Below are 20,186 nucleotides of genomic sequence, written 5' to 3'. Positions count from 1 at the left end.
GATACACGCATGCTTTTGAAGGGAATTTGATCTGGCTGAATTTCTAGCCTTCCAGATTGTGAGTGATACAAAAATAAGAATCTTATGTTCATCCCTTCCTACATAGATAAACTTAAATTTAAGGCAACCGGGAATTCTGTGGTCTTCGGCGCTCACCTATTTGCATAACCTCAAATCATGCGCGAAACGTCTGCAAGCAACTCTCGTGTCAGGTTTCAAAAGGCTTTTAAGAAACACTTTTCCGAAAAATTATCTTACTTTTTGACGGAAAGTCGTGAGTTTAACCACAACTCCTTTGAAGCTTCCACAGTAAACATCCTGACTCATTAAAATGCACGGGGATAATTCTTCAGTTCAAGCTTATTAAATAATTAATGATTTCTTTGACATCACCTGTTTATAACTTCAAGTAAAATACACAATATTGCAGGCCCCAGCAGCTTTATTTCCGACAATTTTCCTACGAAACAGCACGTACGCTCTTTTGTTACAAGAACGTCTAATTTAATGGCAGAGGCTGAACGTTTTTGAATTGTTATCATTTTTTTTTCGATTTGGGCCCAAAGCGTTCTTGGCATGTTCTTAAGTTGTGCGATACAGTATTTCAATAAATCAATTGACTAGGTCCGACTAGAAACTGAGTCGTTCTTCATTGTATCTTCAGTAAATAAAACGCATTATTATTGTATTTAAGAAGAACCTTATGACTCAGAAGCGTGTAACTTTCCCCACACTGTCTAAAAAAAGCATGCCAATCAGAAGCAAGGGTGCAATTTTTGCCCAAACATGGAATCGATGTGTATTGCTGTAACGCAGCCGGAGCCCTGTGGCATAAAAAGCTGCCTTGGTTATTGCTTCCCGTTTGTTTTTGTTTAATGTCTTTAAAACAACTTGTGTTCCCTTTCGTTTAGAGTTTTTTCCTGTTTTTCATTATCAGAAACGTGCAGAATTTTGGAGTTTGTTCAACCCGAAAAAGACAATTACCTCGAAAAACATTTCATTAAGTCCTTTCTGGTTGATAACAAAGATCAGTGTGAGGTGAGGTGTTATGCTGAGGACTCCTGTTTATCCTTCAATCTTGGAATCTCAGAGACCAGCGGCAAATTTAAATGTGAACTCAGCGACTCCGATCACTTCCAACATCCTGAACATCTCATTTGTAAGGAAGGCTTCTCCTATCATCCAACTATGGTTGGTATACTGCGTATATTTTATTTTTTTGATAAATGCAGTGCTGTGTCTATATATACCTTAGCATCTTAGACATCCTCTCTTGAATATAGAAAAGACAAATGTATAGTTTAGAAAGCGGATATGAACTCACCCGAGGTTTGTTCTCTGTCTAGCTCTGGAATTCACAAAACTTAGAGAACTCTCAGGAGAGGTGCTGTAGGTTTTGGTGTAAGACCAGTATCTAATGCGTGAACCAGTATGGCCTGGATGAGTGTGGATAAGGAGAAATAAAACGTACAATTCATCACTTTTAAAACTACATTCACCTGATTAACATGACAGGATACTGTTTTTACGTAAACTACTATCGGCCGGTAGGAGTTAAAGAAATCTTCACTCAGCCGTGTAGAAACCTTTAGGAAATTTTCAATTTTAATTTCTCAGAAAACTGTAGCACACGTAATTTCTTCGCAAAAAAATTATGTGGTTATTTATTTCGATGAAGTATCAGCAGAAATCATTTTTATCTTTTCCGTCTTCAACAGAAGGTTTGTGGCACTTCTCCCTGTCCCCCAGCTGCTTCATGTGTACCCGATATTCACGGAAAAACCCGTTGCGTTTGCCCTGCTAATTGGACTCGAACTGAAAGTTGCGAAAGAGGTTTGTGTTATTATTGCTGGATACTCTTTGAAATGCACCTCTTCATCGTAAAGCGTTGCATACAGTGATCTAAAACTTAGAAAATCGGCTGTATCTTTCCTTTGTCACTCTATTCTTTAATTAGTTTTTATTAACCGAGCGGGAGGTCTGTATGGGAGAATCTTGACCGAGGTCGCCAGTACAGACCGAACGCAGTGAGGTCTGTACCAGAGACCGAGGTCAAGATTCTCCCGTACAGACCGACCTAGCTCGGTTAATAAGATGTTTATTATATGGCCGTGTCTTATATGCCAATTTTTTATATTCTTTGTACCTTTTTTTTCTAGACCGGTCTTGATGCCGGTCTAGATGGGAGAGTCTAGACCGCTTTCAATATTGATTTCAGCCAATCAAATTCGTGAATTCGGTAGTTCCCAGTCCTTGTGAGACACAGCCATATAATAAAAGAACAGAAAAACCAAACGCGGTTATTACGTTCTTACTACTTGCGTTTCCCGCAAACATGAAACTTTTCCATTTGAAAATGGAAACGTATTTCTTGATGTGAAATGGTCCAGCAGTTTGGTCTTCGCCGTTCACCTTTGGCGTGGTACCTTTTTTCGTACCACAATAACATCGGGAGAGTGATCAGGATGTAATAGAAGTCTTAGAGAAAGCAACATCCTCCGGAGTTCAATTGTTAGTTGACGTAGTTTTATTGTTTTTTTGAAGATGAGGACGAATGTTCCTCTGGATCGCATGGCTGTTCAGAGGAAGCGTACTGCAACAACACTGTGGGCTCATTTACCTGTACTTGTAGAGCTGGATTTTTGGGAGATGGCAAAGAGTGCAATAGTGAGAAATACATATTTTGTTTTCTCTTTCTTCGTGTGTTTTTTTTTTTAACATCTTTTACTTTTAGAAGTTACCTTATCGTTGTACTAAGGCCCAGGTCGCACTAGAACTTTAAAGTAGCGTAGAACAAGTACGATCCCCAACTCGAAAAACTTGCCAATGTCCTGCCTCGGAGGCTTTGAAATTTTGGCAAACAAACAATCTTGGTTTTTTAATCATTAAGCTGTCATCTTACTTAAGACATGTCTGGTTAACCATGGAGCCAGGATACCAGCAAGAGTTTCAAAGGTCCCCCTCTCCTTTCTAAGTTGGCGTCGAAAGTAGTCTCCTGGAATGTTCCTATCGTGAAAATGTATCTCGAACCGTGACTCCACCGGACGCGGGAAAGACCACAACCAAGGGCAGTTTCGAAAGCGTGCTCTAGTTGAGCGAAATCTTCTTACTCTACAACTAAAGCTGATACTCGCCGCATGAAAGCCTTGTGATACTGTACCATCAATTTCAAAAGTGCCAAGTTATTTTGCTGAGAAAGTAATGCAAAATTTCGCAAAAACTCGAAAGCCGCGGATTTAGTCATACGACGACGACCATTCTTATCCAGTAATTCAAGCAAGCATTTTCCCTTATCTTTTAATAGAGGGAGATTGGTTTGTGATGGAAGCGTACGTATGCGTCAATCGGTGAAGTTTTGGTCAGAGGATACTAATTTGATGCAACCGCCGCAAAAATTTGGAAATTGCAAAATTTTTGGCTTGCGAAAAATTACCAAGTATTATATTTCGCTCTAATGCGACCCGGCCTTGAGTTGCCAGGTACCTTTTTTCGAACTACAATAACATCGAGAGAATGATGTAAAAGAAGTCTTACTAAGAGCATAATTCTCAGGTGTTTAATTGTTGGTTAAGGTAGTCTTATTGTTTTTTTGAAGATGAGGACGAATGTTCCTTTCGAACGCATGACTGCTCGGCGGACGCGTACTGCAACGACACTGTGGGCTCATTTACTTGCACTTGTAAAGCTGGATTTTCGGGAGATGGCAAAGAGTGCACTAGTAAGAACCGATATTTTGTGTTTGTGTTTTTGTTTTGCAACACTTTTTTTTCTGTTAGAGTTATCCTGTCGCTCTATTAAGTTGCCAGTGTTTCTTGTGAAGATCCTATACGTTTCTGGGTGGTGCTCAAAAATGAACTCAGTGTCACCCACTTTTACAACGGAATGCTGGAATACTAACAATACATCCACCCACCTTTTGCTGTTTCTCACTCTAGAGAGTATCTGGTAACGTGTGTGAAGTGTTCAAATAGTAAGGGCCGTTGTTTAACAAAACCGCGTACTAAACCATCTTAAATTTAGTCGAACCTTTCATCTGAACATTTATTTTTGTGGACAATGTCATGGGGGCGGAAAGCTAACAGTGGAAGGACGTTGATTTCATTAAATCAACCTTCTCCTAGAGAATCCATGAGGCCCACGGTTTGCCTTATACTTCATGTAAATATCCGTCGCAAGTGATGATTCATAATTTTTTTAAATCGTCTGACATTTTTTTAATATTACATTTAATATTACACTTTTATCCTTTTTTTGTGTTTTACTGTTTTTACCATTTTCAACCGCTTTTATTTTTTTAATATTTATGAATTAGTTTCATATCTTTGGGGAGGCCACAAGTTTGCAAGTTCTTAACTGTAGCTGTAATGTGTCATCCTCGGTAAAAAAAAGGTTTTAATTATAAGTTCAGGTTCTTTTCTGCTTCAGCTCGTTTCAAACTTTTTACACCTATTACACTAAACTAGTGCTATTTATCATTATAATTGCGAAAGCGCGAAGGTACAAGCCTGGATGCTTAATATTATCTATTCTATCTACATACAGATATCAATGAATGTGAAACCAGAAGTGCCCAATGTCACGTGAACGCCACTTGCAACGACACTATCGGGAGCTACATATGTGAATGTAAGAAAAATATGGTCGGTGATGGATTCCTATGCGTGGGTAGGTGGTTTGATAAATGAGTATTATATTAGATGTTTATATCCACGGTAAGCTAGACCACAGTGGAACCTAGCAGTACTACCAATGCGGCTTATTATAAGAATTATTTCCCTTTTTTTGAAGCATGAAGGTAAATAAGAACCTTCTTCTTCACGAAAGGTATATAAACATGCTCTGTAGCATCTTTAAGTGGTGTCAACTTCAAGCAGTTCAAGGATGTGCGGACGATAAGACAGGAAATATTTCAAATCGTCCAATTGCTTGTCTCCTAGACTTCTTGTTTTTGTTTGTTTTAAAATTCGTTCGCACTTCAAATATCTTAAATAGTAAAGCAAACCAATACCATTGTGACACAGGAATTTGATAAATGGTGATAAATCAAAACCAGTATCCATTTTTTATTTCAAAGGATTTCCTTTACATTTTGCACTCAATGGGTCTGATCCAGATATAAGGTAAGATAGATGAATGCACTCTTCTGCTAGGAAGAACATTTAACGCTGCTATTGTGAAATGTTCAAATTCGTGCTTAGTCCCCCTTTACTAACTATGATCTCAGCGATTGGAACTATTAATGTTGAGCCTGAAACTACCCAAAGCTGTAATGATGCGCAAAACTCTAGCTTTATTGAATTAGGTTTTTCTGCATACAGGAAATAATTTGGTGTTTTTCACAAATGAAAGATTTGATAATCTATTCGAGAATGCGATGTACCAAGAGACTATAAACTGTTTAATCTCTTCGTTGTACCCAAAGAACATTACCAGTTATTCTCTCCGGCGTTTACTTCTGTGTTTTCCCTGATTTATACTGGAATTACAAAAAATCTTCTTCAACTAGCTCATGAAGCGGATATTTTCTGGAGGGGATCAATAAACGGCCTTTCTCAAAAAGGCTTTTTAAAAATGCTTTTAGTTAATAGTGACATTATTTCAATTAGCTACTTGTACAGAGGATTCTGCACAGTCTCCTATGGTATGTATATATATTGACACATGTATCTCCTTTATTTTCATGAACTGAAAGTTTGTACAATGGTGCTTTCTATCGAAATGTTGATAACAGGACAGTACTGTACTTGAATGGAACCCTGTCTTCCTACGCAGAAACCCCAGCACTCCCGATCCGAGCTATCAGCTTTAGTATCATGTGTTGGATAAAGGTTCTTAGCCTTCCAAGTAATCTTTCTGTTCGAAGCTATTCTGACTGGTCAAAGCCATATCAGTTTAGAATATATATCTATGAGAATCATACAGTTTGTGCGAATCTTCGGGGTCGTCAAGGAGATAATATAATTGAGCTCTGTCGCTGGTGAGTATTTAATTAAGATACACCTCGTGCTTTCCCTACGTATAAATTAATAAATAGGGAGAGACAGGAAGAACGCTCAAATGTGTATTCCAGAGCTATTGAACTTCTTAGGAAATATACTGAAGAGTATACCGAGAAGCGAAAAGCAAAGCCTCATTCCTTTCTGTGTTCTATTCTCTCATGATCAAGGAGGTGCATCCCCAAAGGATGGATGCACGTGGCGTTCACTTGGAGCCGAGATAGAAAAGAGGGAATTCTGTACATAGATGGAATTATACAAGGTAATCGGACAGTTTCTAATGATCGTGTCGACCTGATTGGTCATACAGTTTTCGACGTTGGGCTAAGTCGAGACAGCATGGATCAACCAACTTTTGATGGGTACACGAGGGATCTTTATGTGGTTGATAAAGTGCTATCTGAAGATGAAGTGAAACAAGACATGAACGCTACAATTTAAGGGCGCGACGACCCCAAACGAGGGCTACAACGGAGACAACGGCAGCGTGGAGCACTATAACTTTTTAGGTGGTTAGATGTTTGGGCTTTACATATCGCTTGAAATGAAACCTTCAGGAGGGTTGACACGTTCTAGTTATGAAAATGGATGGTGCAGATCAGCATAAACATAACCAGTTTCAAAGATAACGATCCCTTGGGTATCATACGTCATCTCTGACTGGACAACAACATAAGAAGCATAGAAACTCCTTCAACAAGCCTCAAAGCGGCAACCACAACATGTGGAGTAAATCGAGGGGAAAAACACTCTTTATTTTAAGTTATTGGTGCTCTACGATACAGGATTGCTTTCTTTTAAAATTTCTCATAATGGGTGACTCACATGTACTTTTTTCAGTCTCGCGTGGAAAATCAGATAGTTAATAAAAATAGGAGATAGATCACTCGATGAAATTCAGCAGGAGTACAGCGTCACTGACGAAAAAGCATGGGGTTTTTATGCAACGTCAAAGAAACGTGAAATGACAAGTTCGAATACTAAGCATAATTGATTCATAGCACCAAGAGAATATAAACTATCTCTTGTTCATGGCCATATAGATGTTCTACGACAAGCTTTTCATTGATGTTTTCAATTTCTCCTAAATGGCAGGGGCTCATTTAGAAAAATAAAGTCATTTCATATAAATTCTTTACCGATTTATTGTAAAAGAATTAAATAGGCCACAGTGCTGACTGAATTTTGAGGCTGATAAATGTCGCATTCAAAAGATTAAATTTAGAAATCATTCTTTTGGCAACGAGATCAAATTCATCCCAACCTTTCTTCTTTATAAAACTCACATGCAAAAATTTGCTAACCCACAGTGCACTGAAAACCTTGTAATTACTTTTACTGAACTTTATTAGCAGCTGATTAAATTTATAGTTATGATATTGTTATTATTAATATTTTTGTTCTTATTATCGTTGTGTCTAGCATGACTATCATGGATTACGTTTAACTGCTAACCACAGCCTTAAAGTGACCCTTTCACATCGGGTGTCACTAGTAATTCAATTTATACCAGCAGCAGTTACGGCTTCTCGGCATCCATCTCAACTTTTTGTGTCAGCCGTCTTACGGTCTTTTCACTGGAACCTAGAAAGAAAGGATTAAAATGATAGAGCCCCTTTCAAACGAGTGTGGAACGAAACTTATCCGAGATAGCATTGTTTTGCGTCACCTTGCGCTACAATCGACACCCTGCAACAATTGAATGCAAATATTTAAATGATTAAATAGAGATCTTAGGACGAAGAAACACAACACAGTTGTGGCAAAGAGTTTAGTTAAAATATTTTAATTTCGTAGATAGGCCAATCTTCGCTAACATTTAATCTAAAATTTAGTCAAGCAATCGTACCTAGGAAAGACTGTCAATGGACCACACTTACTACTCATCTTTGCAAACCCAGCTAACAATGAAAATTGATGATAAACCTTTCGCTGGTTCGCCTTTCCTCGCCTGGTTTGAGCTGAGTCGCTCCTCTCCGTCAAACTGAAATTGAACAAAGAAATAACTTTGTAACAACCCTCCATGTTTATAAGTATCTTAACCCGCTGGGATTATCGTTATCAATTTCTTTTTATTTTAAACATGTCTTGGTTTCCAAGCTGAAACTGAGCATATTGTGCCAGCGAAAAACTCCCATTATCGCATCAATTTAATCAAAGTCGAACATAGAAGGTAAACGATATTTTCTGAAGGACTTTTGAAATGTGCTTATTTTTAAACTGGTACTCACAGTGGGGGCAATTCCCGCTCAGCTTGCTCCTCTGCTAAGAGAGCTTTTCTTTTACGAACATAAGATTGGGTGGAAACGAAGGCAATACATGCACTGAAAACCAATGTCAATATGAGTTTTCTCATTCTCCGTTCGCAGTTCTAACTTGCGACTTCTGGTTCTTTTCTGACAGGATACCCTATGACCGTTCTTTCAAATTTATACAAAATGAGATCATGTGCGGGCTTCTTGTTTTTCATCTCATTTTGAATGAAAATACCCTTGAAGAGAAATATGTTGCTAACGCAACCCCCCTGCGTGGTATTCTTAACTTCGAAAGCGAGCCGTGGGCATTCTACTAGCAGAGCTTTTGTTTTACTAACATAATATCGGCTGGATACATACATGTAGGCAATAGAGGTAATGAAAACCAACGTAAATAAGATTTCCTCATTTTCGTGTAACAGTGCCAGCGAACGACTTCCGGGTCTCCTCTGATATTGTTCGTTGACACCCGTTCCTTCTACTTTATACAAATTGGGATCATATGCGGCCCTCCTGTTTTCACCGCTATCAGGTGAAACTGAATACCTATCGAAGGGAGCATGTTACTACCGCAACTATGCGTAATAGCATTTGACTTCACGAACAAGCCGTAGTTTTTCCTCCAATGGAGCTTACGTTTTACCAACAATAGATCGGCTCCATACTGAAAACCAGTATGAGTATAGTTTTCCTAATTTGTGTGAACTCACGACTTCCGGGTATCCTTTATGTTACATTAAACACGATGTCATACACGGCCTTTCTGTTTTCGCGGCTATCAGATGAAAACACAGTCGAAGGGAACATATCGCTACGGAAACTTCACGTAATATCTTTTTGACGTCACAACGAGTAGTCTTGGTTTTCAAGAGATCACCGAAGCTGTCGTAGTGTCCGAAACGTGATCAGCTTATTTCGCATTTAAACATGAATACGATAAGAACTTACTTTAATTGTAAATTGCCAGCTATACCAGTCCATTGAGATCCTCTATGAGAGCAATTGCAAGCTAAAAGACTTTGGTTTGACTGCCTGCTGATAATTCAGACGTACGGATCTTATGCCTAAGGATCCATAGAAGGCTCATCAACTTAATCCTGACGCCTCGACACTGAATTTTCCTACAGTGTCAACTGAGTTAATCGTCTCCACCTTCAAAGAAACAAACTCCGTACAATCCTGTACTTTTATTCGTATCACAAAGAGCCAGGATAATGATTGTAGAAATCATTTTAAACTTCTGTTGGTGAAAAATGGCCATGAAAATGTGCATCGCGTCTCGTGTTACAGTGTTGTGAGGTAAAAATTGGAAGTTGTTATTTTGAGACTTTTTCTGTTAAGCCTTTTATTTTGTTAAGCCTTGCTTTTTGTACCTACGTGTTGTTTTGGTAGATTTATATTTTCTTGGCTCAGTTCGTGGATTTCCTGACTACCGTGTTAGACTTTTAGACAGTTAGACAGTTTCACAGGTGGTTGTGTTTGCGTTGATAAAGCTGACCTTGAGTTCTACCCACACTGAAGTTCCTGTTTGCGTGCGCGATTCCTGTGCGCAGCCGTTAGCGTTCAATTGGTTCCTCGGCGCTCGTCGAGTACTTCGGTGAGGGCCAACCAGTTTCCCCTTTTTTTCCTCAAAATAAACGGATACACTAAGGAAACTCTCACGGTCAGCTAACCCAAACATGTCCACGATTTTCCTACTTAAAGCGTTGGTACCTCTCGCTAGAAGAGAAGGAAAAAGAGTAGAAGAAGAAGAGATCTGAAGTGTTGTGGTAGGAAAGAATAAAAAGAGAAAAGTCCAGAGTCTCAGTGCTTCTCGTTAAAAGTCAAGCGAGTGGTAAAACCCCCAACCGTCAGTTTGCCACAAGCAATCGGAGTGTACAAGTAAGTTTAGAAACATCTTGACCCATGAAACGAGAGAATTTGTGAAATTCAGTTGAATTCCTTGTTTTGATGGCATGAAGCATCAGATGAATTGAGCTGATATGTGATATGGTTAATTTGAGTTGATGCAGTTTCAAGCGCGTCCCTTTTTATTTTGCAATAAAACCTCTGCTTCTCGCAGAAAGGGGTCGAAAAGGTGAAACCTTCAAAAACAGCCTGAGACTTTTCTGTTCACACCGTTCGAACAGATTAAGACAAAATGGAGGGCAAAGTGGGTCTGACTTGTCGGACAAGCCGTAGGCCTTCCAATTGCAGGCTGTGGGGGTTGCATGAAATAATAAAAAAGAAACCGTACGTGATTGTGGGAATAGCAGAAATACTAGAGCGGTGATTACAGATGTGATAATGTTTTATCTCGATGGTGGGAAGCATTTGGCGAAGTTTTGTTGTCTTTTTTTTTGTCTTATTGATTTGATTTTATTTTTTTTAGTGTAATGCGGCAAGTAAAGGTGAAGAGGGTGAAAATAGTTATCTAAGTTGATCTTTCTACTGACTCGATCATACAACTATGATGATCTCGCAAAAATTAGCTACCCCAAGTCATTTCTACTCAGTCGTTCAACTCCAGTATTTCCCAATTTGAGTGAAATAAAAAAAAAATCAACTGCTAAATTGTGATAGAAGAAGGTGGACAGAAATTCCAAGAAATTCAGGTTCAAAATTGCTGTTAAAGAAAACTTGAAAATGACCCGCCGAGCTTCTTTAGGGAGAATGGGTTTTAACTAACGAACAAGCTGAATGGAGACAGCGTACACATCACAATTGTTTTACATTTATTAGCAGCTGATACACGTTTAATTAATGGGACCGTGCAACTATTAAGTTTAACAATAATTTAGTTTACATTAACAACAGTCGAGGGCCTCTTTGCATATTTCCTCTCTCTTATTGTCAATCTTTGGCCTAAAATGAATGCAGGAATAAAATAACGAAGAAAGTTGATATCAGAATTATAACTAAATATGTGAATAAGACATTTACAGTCTGTGTTTTTTTCTATACCAACTAGCTAAGTTCATGTTTCATAATAGCCCATTTCTGAATTACCTTTGGTCTCTTTTTCAAAGCGAGTCCTATTGCTTATCGTTTCATGTGATGATAAGTTTTCATTCAAGTGCAATTTAATCTCATTTTAGAAGAATGGTCGAGCATCAGGCCTTGTTTTCAAAAAGAGGCCAAAGGTAATGCAGAAATGGCCCATTGGAACCGGGTGAAAAATGAGTAGCCTTAATGCAAGTAGATTTACAAGTACAAGATTATTAGAATGTTACACTAAGCTTATTCCGCGGAAGAACAAACTAATGCGCTTCGTGTTGAAGTTTTTTGTTCAATAGTCACTATCACAAGAAACAAGTGGTGAAAGGATGTTGCTCCAAGGCAAAGAAGTGAGTGTTGATGGAGGGAGAAAACACCCTTGGAGAGGCCAATCACAGATGTTATTGCAGGACAAAACTTACTGTTAACTCTATAAGAGACTCGACTCTAAGGATTACTGATTTCCGAGATCATCATAGTCCGCCCTTCGCTTTGCATTGGTTGAGTCAATCGCCTCTCCCTTCCTATTATCGTGTGTGGAAAAAAAAGGAATTAGTGACCGCCCCTTCTTTGATGTTGATCGAAAATTTATGCAAGAAAAATTGTTTATTCCTCAAAGCACATAAGAAATCCTCAACTGGATCATTTTCCTTCCTCTTGGACAATGGAATTAAAATGTTTATGGCTCTTGGTTAAAGCGGTTGTTTGGTATTTGAACTTGGTGAAGGAAATCGATCATCTATACTTACTCTGTAAGCCAACCAACCGGGTGACGGACCGTCATAGTAAGGCATGCGCAATCGATCAACCATACTTACTCTGTAAGCCAATCGGCCGGGCTGCCGTACGTTTGACAGTAAGGTGGTTCACATATATGACTCCTTTTCTCCCCTCTTCCCTTAATGTCAGCTGCGTCGCTCATTTCTGCGATCCTGCATTCGTTCAAAGAAGCAAATTTGTCGTTGACCTTCTGTTTTGAACTATATCGTAATGTACTAGGATAGTTCAATCTTCTATTTAATTTCTTGGCGTCTGCGTTGTGCAAACGTTGTAATGACTAGGTGGAGTGCTTTAAAACGAGTTTCATACAATAATATACAACCTGAAAAATCGCCTTTACCATTCCACTCTCGCTCATTTCTTATTTCGTATTTTAGTAAACAGTTATTTAATTATAAGCGTTGGGTAGGTTGACGAACAAAAGTGGTTTGTTTGAGCAATATATTGACATGGTTAGTTTGCCCTTAATGGTCGTAGATCACTTTAGATTGGTTAAAAAGAAGGGAAAACAGGCCACAAGTACATGTAACAATCACTTTGAAATCGAAATCTCAACAATTTTAATTTATGATCAGAGAATCACAATATTTTTATTTTATTCGCCAGCTTCACAACCCGAAAACAACCTGTCCATATAGCACTTTACTAGTCCTATTTATCATTATAATTACGAAAGCGAGAAGGTACAAGCCTGGATGACAAATATCATTTATTCCACCTACACAAAGATATCAATGAATGTGAAACTGGAAGTCCCAAATGTCACGTGGACGCCACTTGCAACGACACTATCGGGAGTTGCATGTGTAAATGTATGGACAATATGGTCGGAGATGGAGTGTTATGCGTGGTTAGGTGTTTTGATAAACGCGTATTATGTAAGAAGTTTATATCCGCTTTAAGCTCGACCACAGTAGAACCCTGCAATACCACCCGTGAGGCTTATTACTGGATTTATTTCCCTTCTTTTTATTTTGAGCATGAAACTAAATAAGAATCGGCTTGTTTGCGAAAGGTATATAAACATGCTCTGTAGCATCTGTTGTAAGTATCAACTTCAAGTAGTTCGTGGATCTGCGGACGACCAGACAAGAATTATTTAAAATCGTCCAATTGCTTGTCTGCTAGACTTCTTGTTTTTGTTTGTTTGTTTTAAATTTCGTTCGCACTTTAAACATCTTAAATACTAAAGCAAACCATTACCATTGTGACACTGGAATTTGATAAATCGTTATAATACAACACTAGTATTCATTTTTTTTTTTTTTATTTTAAGGATTTAAAGGATTCCCTTTCCATTGGGCACTCAATGGGTCTGATCCAAATATAAGGTAAAATGGATGAATACATTCTTCTGCTAGAACGAACATATTCGAAGGCTATTGTTGTGAAAAGTTCAAATTCATGCTTACAATCATTGATCTAAGCGTTTGGAACTATTAATGTTTACAGCTGATAAATTCAACGACTTTTAGAGGTTATAAACTGTTAAATCTCTTGGCTGTACCCACAAAAATTACCAATTATTCTTTGCGGCGTTTGCTTCTGCGTTTTCCCTGATTTTTCTAGGAATTACAAAAAAATTCTTGAACAAGCTCATAATGCGATTATTTTCCTGAGGGGATCAATAAGCCGCCTTTCTTGAAACGCTTTTAAATAATTTTAGTTAATAGTGACATTATTTCATTGAGCTACTTGTAGAGAGGATGGTGTGCATATTGACATATGTTCTCACTTATTTTCATTAATTAAAAAAGTTTGTACAATGGTGCTTCATATCGAACTGTTGATGGCAGGAAAGTACTGTACTTGAATGGAACACAGCGTGCCTACGTAGAAACCCCAGCACTTCCGATCCGAGCTATCAGCTTTAGTATCATGTGTTGGATAAAGGTTTTAAGCCTTCCTCTAAGTGGTCGTCCTGTTCACATCTATTCTGACTGGTCAGAACCACATCAGTTCAGAATCTTGTTTTAGAAAGTTCATGAAATTTGTGCCAATCTTCGGGGTCCTCAAGTTTATTTCTGTTGCGAGTAAGTGCTTGTATTCATACGTAGAACTGATAAATAGGACGACACACATAGGGCACTCAAGTGTGTATCCAGAGCTATTTACCTTCTTAGGAAATACGGAGAAGCAGAGATTTGCGCAGATTCTCATTCCCTTTTGTGTTCTATTCTCTCCCTAACCAAAGGAAGATCATCACTAATGAATGGATGCACGTAGCGTTCACTTGGTGCAGAGAGGGAAAAGAAGAGGGAGTTCTTTGCATAGAGGGAACTATACAAGGTAACCAGAAAGTTCGTATTGATCGTTTAGACCTGATTGAGAATGATCATACAGTTTTCGACATTAGGCTGAAACGAGATAGCACGGATAATCCGACTTTTGATGGGTACATGAGAGATCTTCTGGTTGTTAATAAAGCGCTGTCTGGAGATGAAGTGAAGCACTTAAAAGATATACTTTGAGGGAGAGCACTTGGCGTGAAGACCCCAAAGAGATTGCGGTAGCGCGAAACAACAGAGCTTTCTAGGTGCTGAGATGTTTGGCCACTACAGATCGCTTGAAATGAAATCTCCTGGAGGTGTGATGCTTTCTCGTCATGAAAATGGAAGGTGCAGATTATCTTGAACATAACCAATTTTTAAAGAAAACGATCCCTTTGATATCATTCGTCATCTCCGATTGGACAGCATAACAAAGAGGTACAAAAACTCTTATAAGGCGGCAACAGAACAAGTGGAATGGAAAACATGTGGAGCGAATCGAGCGGAAAAAGTTTTATTTTAAGTTGTTGCTGCTATACGGTACAGGCTTCATTTTTTTTCTTAATCACTCATAATGCGTGACTCACACCTGATTTTTTCAGTTAACTATCTACTTAACTGACTGCAGGTTTTTATGCAGCGTCAAAGAAACACTTAATGACAGTAAGTTAAAAATTTTCGATCCACCTTTCGAATACTAAGCATATAGATTCAGAGCACTAAGAGATTATAAACTATCTCTTGTTCATCGACACACAGAGGCATAATTCAACAAAAATTCGCAACTTTTTGCTTATCATTACTAGCTTATCATTGATGTTTTCATTTTCTCTTAAGTGGTAGGGGCTAATTTAATAAATAAAGTCATTTCTTACAAATTCTTTACCAATTTATTGTAAAAGAAATAGGCCACAATGCTAACCGAATTTTGAGGCTGATAAATGTTAGTATATAGAAGTTCTAAGATAGAAATCTTTGTTTTGGCAACGACATCGAACTAGTCTTTTTTCTTTCCTTTTTTTTCCATCCTTGCCTTTCTTCTTTATATAACTCAGATCCAAAACTTTGATAACCCACAGTGCACTGAAAACCTTGTAATTATTTTTATTGAACATTATTAGAGCAGCGCGCGCAGCGAAGCAAAATTTGGTTTTCGCGTGACCATATCGTTCCTTGGAACAAGGTGCTACTTTTAGCATGCGCGATGAGTTGAATTGTGGGCAAAAATCTCGGCATAATTATGCAGATGGTGCTTCCTAGGGGAAAGGAGAAGGTAAAACGCATGGGTGCTTAGAAATCTTTTGCGCTTGCACTAGTAAACATGTGAGCAGCCTGATAAAGTGTGCATACTCGAATGCGGTGTCCAGGTGTAGTGTACCGCGGGCAAAAAGTTAGGCATAACACAAGGGCTTCACGTGGGCAAGCGATGTGAAGCCCGCGGAAGCAGTCGTTATGAGCGGGAAATCATTCTGACTGAGGTGACATTGAAAACATAACTTTTTAGCAATCTGCGTTTTCATGTTATCTCAGTATCAGTAGAAAAAGCTATGTCAACTGAAGAAAATATCTCAACTCAAATTTGTGGAGACTGGGTTTAAGTGAACCGAGACGCCAGAAAGAAAAGAAGCCAAAGCGTAGAGCGAGTCGTGAGCTAAGCAAAAGAGAGTGAGAAAGGACTCCACCAAATACATCTATGCCAACTCTCCCGGATTATCCAGGAGTCTCCCGAATACAGAGCCAATCTCCCGCTCTCCCGTACGGGTGACTAAAACTCCCAGATAAAAGGAAGTTTGGATCAGTTACCCACAAAAAACTAAGAATTAGGCTCCATATGTTCCAAAATTCCAAAATTCTGAAATTATCTAGCTTCTTATGCTTGTATTACGGTTTCTGGCTTCATTTTCTTGAGCGATGCACGTTGTTCGTTGCAAACAAAAAGAGGAGAGTTTCTTCTTTGTTATTCCTGTACAAGCGACAGTCTGATTGGATGAGTATTCAAACAACTGAAGTCCCTGACAGATAGATTCGCGTTTTTCCCGCGAAGTTGCTCGGCGCGCTCACTGATGTGAGGGAGCTTTAGCAACGACGACGGCGACGGCAACGAAAACGTCGTGTCGAAATCTAACTTTTCGTTTTTGTAACTCTTTCGAGATTATTCCGATGTGTTTCACTTGGAAAATGCTAGCGAACTCTTCAGGGACTATATCACTACGAACGGCGTTAAAGTAAGGAAAAAGAAAGAAAAATTAACCGTCATGCGCTCACGTTCTCGAGAAAACCTAAAATTTGGTTATTTCACGTTGTTGTTTTGCCGAGAACGGCAAAGAAATGTACCAAACTGTTAAACGCACATGCAGGGCGATTGTTTTTGCTCATTAAGCCCATGGATTGTTTTCTGCCGTTCTCGTTGCCGTTGCCGCTCTCGTTGCTAAAGCTCCCTACTGGGGGGAAGAGGAAGAGAGGTAGCTCCAAATCAAAAAGAAATTTTCCGGGGAGTCGCATCGGCGAATTCGGTCGGGGGGTGCTGGTCCGAAAAAAATATCCAGATTGAGATCTCCAGAGGTTGGCATCTCTGCAAATAGGCAGAAAAACGGGAAAGAGGGAAAAAAAAAACAGAAAAACTTGATTAAAAAGGAGAAATTCTGACCAAGTGCAACGTGAGAAGAAAAGATAAAACCTTGAAAATAGACTGAAAAAAATTTAACAACACGGAGAAAGTGAGCTACAAAGGAGCCGAGGAAGAACGCGAAAAGGATAGGAGGTAAATTGAATCCTATCTGAGTGTTTTCTCAAGCTGCTAGCCCCGGAAAATTCGAAATGTTTTTCATTTGGTACGATATTCAGTTTCTAACTCATAATTTTGATGCAGGCAAGACGTTGCAGAAAAAATATTTGGCATCAGTCCTTTAGAAACTTTCGAGCCGGTTCATCGCTCAAACAACCCTTCAGAGTGTTCGTATTCGCCAATTTTCTTTTTCCTTTCGTTTGGAAAGTTTAATTCAGTCGTGGTGTTAAGGAAAAGGAAGTTACCTTACGGAAAATTATTTGGTCAAATCTGGACAGGCGTTTTGCCTGGAAAGTTTTCAGTTAATAGCAAGCCGCGAAATTATAAACTACCGCATTCCTCGCTGATATTATGATCAATAATATCGTGTTTGCACTACAAATAATCCACATTTCGGGAAGTTTTTGTTTACGATTCATGAATCCATTTCTGTAGCCTGCTTAGACATTTTGTCTTGAATTCATCGAGTTACATACCTGTAAGCATACATGTTCAAGTAAAATGCTTCTGCTCAGTATTTTTTTGTAATGTGTTTCTTTTTATGTATTATTTAACCGTTAGTTTCCCCTTAAACTGGCCACAAATAATACACTTAGTGTTTTAATTCAAGTGTGGGACGATAAAATTGAAATGTCTGAACTTGTGCTTGAATGTTGCAGAGGGTGCTCTCTCCAGAATGAACACTGGGAATGTGACTCAGCTAAGCAAGTGTTCATAAACTACTAATTAGTTTAGTTTAGTTTAGTTTATTGAGATTTGCCACTGAAAAATACAATTTACAAGTAAATACATGAACAGAGACACGCAATAAATAAACAAAAATATAATGGCAGGAGAAAAATACAGGGCGAGCCCCAACTGACATTTGTCCCCTTACTAAATACAAAGAATAGAAAAATAAAGGTTATATATGCACTTATGTACTTTGTCTATAGAATAAAATAATTTGCCGACCAACAGTGACACTTAGTTAGGGCGGAGTATAAAGCGTGAGCTTTTCTGTATAAAACCGCTTAACTAAGGCTTTAAAGTTATGTAAAGAGCTCGCTTGCTTAATGTTGCTCGATAAATCGTTCCATAATTTAATTGTGCGAGGAAAGAAAGAGTTTGTAAAATACCGCTGAGTATGAGTAAATAAAGGGCGGATGTTTGCAGGATGATGACGTCGGGTTGCGTATGTATGGTTAGCAGGAAGCAGAAGATGGTCAAAGCTAGCGTTGATAAGACCTGACATAATTTTGTATAAAATGACAAGATTATGGACTTCTCTTCTGAATTCAAGCGGCAGTAGGCTAAGAATTTTCAGTCTCGCAGTGTAGCTGGTTTTCCTATCTGGGTGGTTTAGTATAAATTTTTGTAGCCCGTCGTTGTATATTTTCGATTGAAATTGAAATGTAATACGATTCTCCTGAGTCTGTAATTTTATTACTCTGTTTTTTTACAAAGCCTCTTTTGCATCTCTGTGTGCCAACCAATAATTAAAATCTCAGTGAAGAGATAAGCCTTAATTTAGCATTTTTTTTTTTTTTGCTTACTTCCATATTTTAGTTTATGGCATTTACTATTTGAACAGTAATAAATAGCATTGCCTTTTCATCTCTGTAAAGGGGTATTACACATTTCTTTATTCAAATGCAATGCATTTTGGTAAAAAGTGATGAACTAAAGAATTCACGAACCATTTATTCTTCTTAAATCCTGATTATGTTGGTGCTCGCCGCGGAGGAACTAAACCGGCAGGTAGGATTATGGTCATCAATTTTTGTATCTACGGACTTTTGTGAAGTCGGAGATACTGTGCCATCCAGAGTGTTAGTCCGTTCGTATGTCTGTAACAATAGAAACCTTCGGATAATGCTCGGAATTCAGCTCGGTCTTCTCCGATATCGTCCGATTTTCGTATCTCGCGTCGGCGATCGTGATCGCAGTTTTTTTGTCTCCTGCAGGGTGTGTCCCATTGCTGCGATTATTTGCTTCGCAAAGGAAATATTTTGCCTTCCAAAGGAGTTTTTCTGTCGTATTGCTGCGATTATATGTTCCGCGATTGATTGTTACTAAAAAATCGAGATGAAAGATAAAAATCGCTAAATATTTTAGCAGGTGCGCCAATAAGCATGAGCATTAAATTTCAAAGTGAATTATGCAAATTTGTCTGTGTATGAAGAAAGCTTAACTTTCATGGTATCTGTCAATAGGAAGGAAGACGAAAATGACCAAGACATATTTCGGGACGACAATTTTATTCAAAACAGTTCTTGATTTGCTGTTAGAACCGAAAAGCGAACGAATTTCTTACGTGTACAAAGCCCACGCGGTAAAATTCATCAAGCTTAGATCGTTGTTTGTATGACTTCACAGCAAGAAATTACGTAGTGGTATGTTGAAAATTCTCAAAGTGCTACGATTTGACATAAAATCTTCTATCAAACAATACTTTTTGAACACATTGTTATTCAAACGCAATATTTACCGGGCCTTGGAATCGTCAAATTGTCGCTAGGCCCTGCTTGAAGTCCGAAAGTTCGGATTTCGGTTTACGGCCACAATTCGCACCGCTTTAGAGAATCGTAGTGTCGTTGACTCGAGAGCTTATTCTGCCACCTTTAAGACCTTTATATCCATTATTTTCCAAACAGAGTATTCTATAGCATTGCTACTTTATATCCTGAGTTCCATAAGGTCTAACTCTATCACAAGGGAACGAAAAATCCGACTTGAAAATTTTGAAGTTCGGCCGCGCGGACGCCCAGTTTTCAAGTTTGATCTTTTAGTGTGAACGCATAGAATGATGCCCCTCGAGTACACCCTAAGGCCATCAAAATGTATGCACAAACGACGGATTCTGATTGGTTTTTTGATTTCCTAACCATAGAGGAAGTTTGGGGACAAAATTCTACTTCATAGGGGAGGTAGGGAGAAAAGCGTCTTCGCGCGAGCCAATCGCGCGGTTCGGGCGGTTCAAGTGTCAGTGTGTCAACATAACATATTTATGCGATTAATTGCTTCTGCTTAAAATTGGGTCATTCCATTTCATAATATCTGCTCCCCCTATATACGAAACTAGTCTTTGATTAAAATTAGCCAACACAAGTCAATCAACCATAAATAATCCCGTAGATACATG

General features: G+C 38.6%; 1 protein-coding gene, 3 long non-coding RNA genes and 1 pseudogene across 7 annotated transcripts in view; 3 read left to right on the top strand and 2 right to left on the bottom strand.

The window, feature by feature from the left end:
* The window catches only part of LOC148732865 (uncharacterized), an 8,539-nt gene extending 1,132 nt beyond the window's left edge, over window positions 1-7,407 (top strand). The window contains exons 2-9 of one of the 2 annotated variants that reach the window (XM_088757258.1): window positions 938-1,191; window positions 1,719-1,833; window positions 2,545-2,667; window positions 3,596-3,718; window positions 4,543-4,665; window positions 5,075-5,120; window positions 5,693-5,977; window positions 6,167-7,407. In XM_088757258.1, coding sequence (XP_088613384.1) covers window positions 938-1,191; window positions 1,719-1,833; window positions 2,545-2,667; window positions 3,596-3,718; window positions 4,543-4,665; window positions 5,075-5,120; window positions 5,693-5,977; window positions 6,167-6,437 — 1,340 coding nt within the window. In that variant the 3' untranslated portion in view covers window positions 6,438-7,407. The remainder of the gene's footprint in view (window positions 1-937; window positions 1,192-1,718; window positions 1,834-2,544; window positions 2,668-3,595; window positions 3,719-4,542; window positions 4,666-5,074; window positions 5,121-5,692; window positions 5,978-6,166) is intronic. The other variant, XM_088757259.1, reaches the window with a different exon arrangement.
* On the bottom strand, window positions 7,326-8,852 carry LOC148732864 (uncharacterized). Of its 3 annotated transcripts, none has more exons than XR_016000102.1 (3): window positions 8,228-8,852; window positions 7,846-7,980; window positions 7,326-7,580 (listed from the first exon to the last, which is right to left on the bottom strand). It is a non-coding gene; the product is annotated as an uncharacterized LOC148732864 (long non-coding RNA). The 3 variants fall into 3 exon arrangements; XR_016000103.1 differs by having other exon boundaries at window positions 7,923-7,980; window positions 8,228-8,708; XR_016000101.1 differs by having other exon boundaries at window positions 7,877-7,980; window positions 8,228-8,704.
* Window positions 8,853-8,921: 69 nt separating this feature from the next.
* Window positions 8,922-10,051, top strand: LOC148732863 (uncharacterized). Its single transcript, XR_016000109.1, has 2 exons — window positions 8,922-9,550; window positions 9,956-10,051. It is a non-coding gene; the product is annotated as an uncharacterized LOC148732863 (long non-coding RNA).
* An 893-nt stretch (window positions 10,052-10,944) lies between these two features.
* LOC148732862 (uncharacterized) lies at window positions 10,945-11,853 on the bottom strand. Its single transcript, XR_016000105.1, has 2 exons — window positions 11,650-11,853; window positions 10,945-11,095 (listed from the first exon to the last, which is right to left on the bottom strand). It is a non-coding gene; the product is annotated as an uncharacterized LOC148732862 (long non-coding RNA).
* Window positions 11,854-12,474: 621 nt separating this feature from the next.
* Window positions 12,475-15,054, top strand: LOC148732861 (uncharacterized; annotated as a pseudogene).
* The last annotated feature ends 5,132 nt before the right edge of the window (window positions 15,055-20,186 follow it).

Source organism: Stylophora pistillata, chromosome 4 (assembly GCF_964205215.1).
Source record: "Stylophora pistillata chromosome 4, jaStyPist1.2, whole genome shotgun sequence".
Lineage (NCBI taxonomy): Eukaryota > Metazoa > Cnidaria > Anthozoa > Scleractinia > Pocilloporidae > Stylophora > Stylophora pistillata.
This window is presented reverse-complemented; position numbering and strand designations above follow the sequence as displayed.